Genomic DNA, 6,966 nt, shown 5'->3' on the forward strand with positions numbered 1-6,966 from the left:
TCGAATCGGCTTGTTAAAAGCTCGAATCAAGCCCAGCTTAAACAAGCGAACCTAAAAGTAAGCTCATTTTTTGGAGCTCATGCCGGCTGGCGAGCCTGAATGATTCTATTATTAGTATAACTTTTATTTAATATAACTATATACTAATTAGTAATATATATATAATATTAAGAAAAAAATAAACTGGGTTATGAATAAAATATATGAGTAAAGTAATAAATAAATAACAAACCAATAGAGTCCGAGCTAAGCTAGAGCTTGATAAAATACTTATGAGTCAAGCTCGAGCTTTAAAAACTACTCACGAGCATAGCTTGTATTAACGATTCAGCAAACAAACAAAACAACTGAATAATAATAATAATAATAAGAGGAAAGTGTTGGAATTAATACCAAAATCTCCGACGACTCCAAATTAGGGTTCGATTCAGAGCTCAAAATGGCGGGAATCGATGTAAACTGTTGCAAGATGCTTCTTTCTTTCTTGTGGTTTGCTGTTTTCCCATACTTTTCTAAAATCAATTATTAGTGGTTGTGACACGTAGCACTGCCCACGTGTAGTACTACCAAACCCTCACCTCGGTTCATGTGTGCTCCGAAGACCCGATTCAGAGTTGCAAAGGAGCTGAGTTAATCAGGATAGAGCGCTTGTTTTTTTATATTTATAAGAGCTTGAGCTCGGCTTGTTTCGAACTTTTTTATAAAGTTCGAGCTCGGCTTGTTTATTATATTTTTTTTCGGAAAGACGAATGCATTAAAAACTAGTAAGAAGTTAGAAACAAGTACAACATACGAGAATTAACAAGACAAAAACAATTACAAAGGGAAATTTGAACAGCTAAACCAGCTCCATTTCTCCAAATCGAGACTTTTCAACTTGGCCCGGTTTTTCATCCAAAGAAAGGATGAGGCCTATATTATGTGGCGGCCGATGCCATCTTGCTCACGGAAGAGGAGATATTGTTCAAAACTAAAGCGTTTCTTGTAAGCCAAATGATCCAAAAAGTAATGACAAAGATTGATTGGATAATAACTTCATTGTTTTTTGATAAGTTTAGCTTTTTGGGTACTCTAGTAATTCCAAAACCGAAGAGATATGAGCGCGTATGCAGGGGGGGTTGATTTTCACCCAAACACATATTTTTGTCCAAATCATAGAAGCAAAGTTACAAAACATGAGCAAGTGCTCACTATTATATAAATTAATATATATATGTTTTAAATTACTATAATATATTTGAGAAAAACATTAGACGAACTTGAGCTTATGCGGTACCTTAAATAAGCCAAAGTTTGGCTATACAGTGTGAAATTAATATATAAAAGTCTGAAAGAGGTAAAACATAAAATACACAAGGTTTGTTAAGACTCGGCTTAAGCTCGGTAATCAAACGAGCTTTACTTTTCAGAAAACTCCGCTAGTTTGCGCCCCTAGTTGCCATGCATTTGTTTTGCTTATTAAGTTTCTTTCAATTTCTTTATTTGTTTATCTTAGGTTAGTGGTGGCCTAAATGATATTCATCAGTCAACTTAAGGATAAATAATGTAAGTTTAAATTGAGTTTAAGATCACTTTAAAATGACAACAAAAAGCTTTAAAACCTTTAAGAATATACTTGATAAACTAAACCATAAAGTTTTATGGAGGTTTTTTTTTACCAAAATGGGTGGAGAGGAAAAATTATTTACCAATATAGGCTATTCTGAAAGTATTTACTAAAATGGGGATTTTTTCTTTTGTCTCTCATTTTTATTTAATTCTTTTTAACTCTAAGGTTAGGGAAAAAAAAGAAAACAAAAACCTCCAAAGACGGCATGTAGAAACCTAACAGACGATCAAGTTCTTCAATCTATAATCGATTTTCATTGCTCTCAATCTCGGTTCTTCAATCACAAATCCCAAGTTCGATATTCATCATCTTCAAGTTTTTCAATTGATTTTCATGTTTGTGTTTTCATACATGATTTGATTCAATTTTTCCATAAATTTTCTCATATTCTTAAGCATTGGTCCTATTTTGCTTAATAAGACAAATTTACTATCACATGCAAATGCACTATTCTATCAACTAAACGCTTACACATATCAATTTCAGTTTTTTTATATTTCAATTTACTTAACATATTCTTTAAGAGAAAGTTGTAATAAAACGATAGTAAATTTGTCTTAAGCATATGTTCTTTTTGTCAGTTCTTACGTAATATTCAGTTTCTTTATATTTCAATTTACTTAACATATTCTTTTTGTCTTATGAGAAAGATGTAATCAAACGATACTAAATTTCTTTGAACAATTGGCAATACATTAACAAGTGTTACTCAATTGTGGATTATGGTGCTACTTGGTCATCCGAGTTTTTCCCGATTCTTCATGAAGCTTGTTGGCCACACTCACCATCTATTAGATTACTTCCAAATTCGGATCTAAAGCGAGACAAAAGGGGCCGCCCTCATTCAACAAGGCTACGAAATGGAATGGACATTAAAGATGGAAAAAGTGGTAACCGTTGTAGAATTTGTGGAGAACATGGTCATAATCGGTCAACATGTACCTCAAAGTCTAGAAGTATGAATGTTTAAGCGGGTGAAGTTGTTTTGATATTTTTATTTTAATATGTACATATTATAACTTCTAGCAAGTTAACTTTATTTGACATTCTTATTTTTGTTTGTCTTTTAATATTAAGACCGTTAAGTTTGAAAGCTTGTTTAGTGTGTTTTTTATGTTTCTCATCTCATTATGAGGTTTATTTAGATGATTTTTAAGTTGTGGCTATAGGTAACATGGCTTGATTGAAGAAAAAATTATAAAAATTAAGTTAGAAAAAAAGAAAAAGAAAAGTTAAAACTATAGTTAGTTGCTCGAAAACATTGAAAATAAAAGATAAAAAAAGAATTTATGCTAGATGAGACTATTAAAAACGTAGTTGTATTTCATCAAAATGGTTTTTTGGCTTTTTTTTTTTGTTTTTCTTCTTTTTTTAACCCTAAAGTTAAAAAGAATTAAATAGAAAGGAGAGAGAAGAAAAAAAATCCCCATTTTGATATATACTTTCAAAATAGCCTATATTGGTAAATAATTTTTCTTCCATTTTGGTAAAAAAAACTCAAGTTTTATGACACATCATAGTTAACAACAAAACCAAGAATATAGTTTCTCTGAAGAATTACAAACCGCCAAAATTAGAGATGATGAAAGATGTTATGTATATATGGTACCCATGCAATAGTTCTTTAACTGCTAGTAACTTCACATAACTAACTCACCTGGCAACTGGCAACCGACAACCGTTATCTCTAAAGCACCTAATGTTTGTAAGCAAGCATATTTGCAACATATACACTGGGTGTGCCTATAAAAAATTCTATCCTTTTTAACAGACACACTTGAATTCTATGTGCGGGCAGTTGAGTCAGATCTCTATACACTTGATAAAGTCTAACTGTTTCTATACAGGGCAGTGCTTGTCAACTGCACGGTTCACCAGTGTCGGGCCGGTTATGGAGTGATGGTTTTGACCTTAGATGAGGGGATGCAAACAGTACTCCTGACCCGGCTAAACTGCGCCCAGGTACCAGTGAAGATGCAGGAATTTCAAGAATTTTAACCACGCCAATTTCTGTAATAAAACATATATATAACCAAATGATGCTTTCAAAAGAAATAAAGTTATCTTACATAGATACTAGATAGATACCTTTCAGATTGAATTTGCACTCAAATGCTATAAATGGCGACAGTCTTTCTTTCAATATGCTAATATCATCCTTCATGTCCGTGTCAGCATCATCATTTTTGCAATCAACCAGTGAAAGAATATTTCGGTAGCTCTGCAAAATATCCTGAAACGTTGACTAAAATTAGCAAATGGAAAAAACGAAGACTGCAGCCTGCAGTACGGGCGCACTCGTTGGTCAAAATGGGCTGGCCCACATACATTCATTCAGAATTAGTGCACCACAAATAACTTAAGTTGGCTTTCAGTCCGTTTGACCAATTTGACCCTTTTGAGATAAAATGAATCAAGTTCAAGCTTAAATGGTCATTTTATTACTGGTTAAAACAGAGTGGGCGGGCTAAGTAAGGGCCAAAAAAAGTTTGGGATAAATGGCCATTTTATTACTGGTCGAAACGGACTGGTCCGGGTTGACCCACGTACATTTGTTTTGATTTAATTTGACCAATTTGACCTTTTGTCTACTTTATTATTGTTGAAACGCATACATTTCTAAAACATAGACTTGGCCCGTTTGACCAATTTGACTTGTTTCCCTTATTTTATCTACTTTTTTATTATCGACCCACGTGCATTTGTTTAATTAGTGCAATAAAGATATGCTTAAGTTGGCTTTCAGCCAATCAGCCGTTTGACCAATTTTACCCGTTTCCCTTTTTATCTCTTTTCTTCGCTATTGACCCGTTTGAGATAAAAGAGGTGAGAAAACAAACCTCTAATTCGCCGGTAACTGTTAACAATTTCATATCAGCAATAAGCATCTGAATTTTGTTTAAATGCGTTAAAATCACAGGGCATTGACACTCGTCTATCACTAACACTTCCCACTTAATATGATCAAGCGATTCCATGTCCTGCAAAACAACAAGATTGGCATAATAATTTATACACGAATTTATGTTAGTTTCATATTATATAAAGAATTGTCCACCTCAACAACGGCATCTGGAGAAGATAAAAGGACTTGAAATTCTGAACCTCTAATGGCAGCTCGGGTATCTTTATTCCCTTTGTATATCACCACATTGACCGGCTTTGACCACTTTGCAAACTCCATTTGCCACAACAAAAGAGCACTGGAAGAAGCTGCCATTATTAGAATAGGCTTCTTCATGTTATCCACCAATGATGATACAAAAGATACCACCTTAACTAACCGCTCCTGCAAAATTAAGTTGATAAAAAAAAGATTATTGTTTAATGCAGTAATAAACGAAAAATCTCACCTGCCCGTCAAAGAAAACAGCATTTTGACCTCTGTTCCAATGATCACGAAGCTTGTTAACATATGGAAGAAGATCATTATGTACTTCGGTTGAGGCCTCATCAGCTAACTCACTGCTGCCTGTCCCGCATGTAAATATTTAAAAAATACATCCGCTATACATACATCAGGCCCTTATACAGACACGAGGTCCCATACATATGACTCGTATAGGCCTATACGGGTGGTATAGATGGCAGCGTGTGTCAGTAGACGTTGACCAGTAAAATATACAACTCTTATAGGCCTACGTAAGCCATATAGCCCTATACTAGTGTATATTTATTACTTTTATGTTTTATAATTGAAAGAATTTATATCTTTAATAGGATTTCATAATAAATTCTAAAGCTGTCCTCTGGAGTATAATAAATTTTTGTCCGAGTTTGTTATACTCTGGAGGACATAGCTTTAGAATTTATTATGAAATCCTATTAAATATACGAACTCAACCTCCAAAAAACCAATATCATCCAACTTTCTTTACCAAAAATGGATTCAACAAATACTTCCGACATGGTGGAACAATTTATTGAGAACAAGAAGAAGATAGATCAGATTATACAAGAGATAGCGGAGCAGGAGGGTGAGATTATGAGTGCATTTCGGGCCGTAGCAATTAATATAGCTTCTGGTTCTACTAGTTCTTGGCCGCGCAGGAGGTGATCGTATATCGCTCGAGACCGTGAGGATGCGAACGATCATTTGATGAAAGGCTACTTCAACAACACGCCTAGATACGACGACGACGCTAAGTTTGATGAAAGACTATTTTTTTTTTGTGTTTTTTTATTTTAATATTTGTTTTTTTAATTTTAATGTATTTTTTATTTATTTAATTTAATGTACTTTTTATTTAATTTAATGAGTTTATATTTAATTAAAATCGTCTCTCTACTAACGTGTTGAAAATCCCTCACTCCACTGCACCTGGCCTTACGGATGGCCAAACAAACTATTTTGATGTAAGTAGTAAATGACATTATAATACTGTGAGGTAAAGAAAGTAAGAAAGATAATACACACCGGATTCGGTCTTGTCTGTTATACCAGAGTGTTGAACACTTTCTCCGGAACATGATCTACAAATTTGTTATCCAACCACTTTATATTAATTCATTTATATATATATATATATATATATATATATATATATATATATATTTTGAGTAAGTAAATGACCTCTGTGAACAATATTCTTGAGCAAGTTTCTGTGACAGCTGATTAGCAGCAAGCATCTGGGCACGGCGGCGTGCTTGTCTCGATGATTGTCGGCCAGTGTTGTCATCATCAAAATCTAGTTGTGCATTTGGGTTCCAATATTTTCTCTTCCGCTTTGAATTTGAATTGTACATTTGTTTGTTTGGTATAAACCCTAGACTGCATATCCCAAATCATCCATTGAGGAAAGGAACCACACGTGGCTTATGGTCCATGTTGGCACATGTACGTGTCTCGTGAGGTTACACATAGAGAGTCTCCACATAGTTGTGTTTTGCGTTAGTTTTATAAAAAAATGGGTGTAGTAGAAAACTTTGTTATTAAATGAGCGTTAAAATATGTAGAGAAAAAAATTGATTTTTTCTCGTTGGCAACAACAATAGGAGGGGACCCACGAGGTGGGGATCCCAGCTCGTACTATCACATAGACGGTGGTGTTTTTTTTTCACACACTTAATGACATGAAACCCTCATTAATCATTAATGAATTTCACTTTTAATATTAACAAAAAAATACATTAACATAAACATTTTCATCCTACAAATTACAAATACAAGTTCTTCAATGTGGCCTAATTGACGTATTCTTATGGGTAGGTATGAAGACAGAGCTGCTACTCTCAATTTTGGTTGAAGAAGTTTAGATTAAATAGGTTATTGGGTGACGTAGGTTGTTGACTTGGTTAAAGGCCATGTTATCGATTTGGTTGGGATACATGGAGGGGAACAAAAGATTAGCAAAATA

The 6,966-nt window shown here is 33.9% G+C and overlaps 1 protein-coding gene across 1 annotated transcript; it reads right to left on the reverse strand.

The window, feature by feature from the left end:
* Nucleotides 1-3,467: 3,467 nt before the first annotated feature.
* Nucleotides 3,468-6,355, reverse strand: LOC143633417 (chromodomain helicase hrp1-like). Its single transcript, XM_077101734.1, has 7 exons — nucleotides 6,183-6,355; nucleotides 6,027-6,082; nucleotides 4,963-5,081; nucleotides 4,668-4,898; nucleotides 4,450-4,590; nucleotides 3,698-3,842; nucleotides 3,468-3,619 (listed from the first exon to the last, which is right to left on the reverse strand). Exons 1-7 carry the CDS (start codon nucleotides 6,353-6,355, stop codon nucleotides 3,468-3,470), a joined length of 1,017 nt encoding a protein of 338 aa, XP_076957849.1.
* Nucleotides 6,356-6,966: the final 611 nt, after the last annotated feature.

This window comes from Bidens hawaiensis, unplaced genomic scaffold (genome assembly GCF_021521415.1).
Source record: "Bidens hawaiensis isolate Kalapana, Puna unplaced genomic scaffold, B.hawaiensis_p1.1 tig00006725_1, whole genome shotgun sequence".
NCBI lineage: Eukaryota > Viridiplantae > Streptophyta > Magnoliopsida > Asterales > Asteraceae > Bidens > Bidens hawaiensis.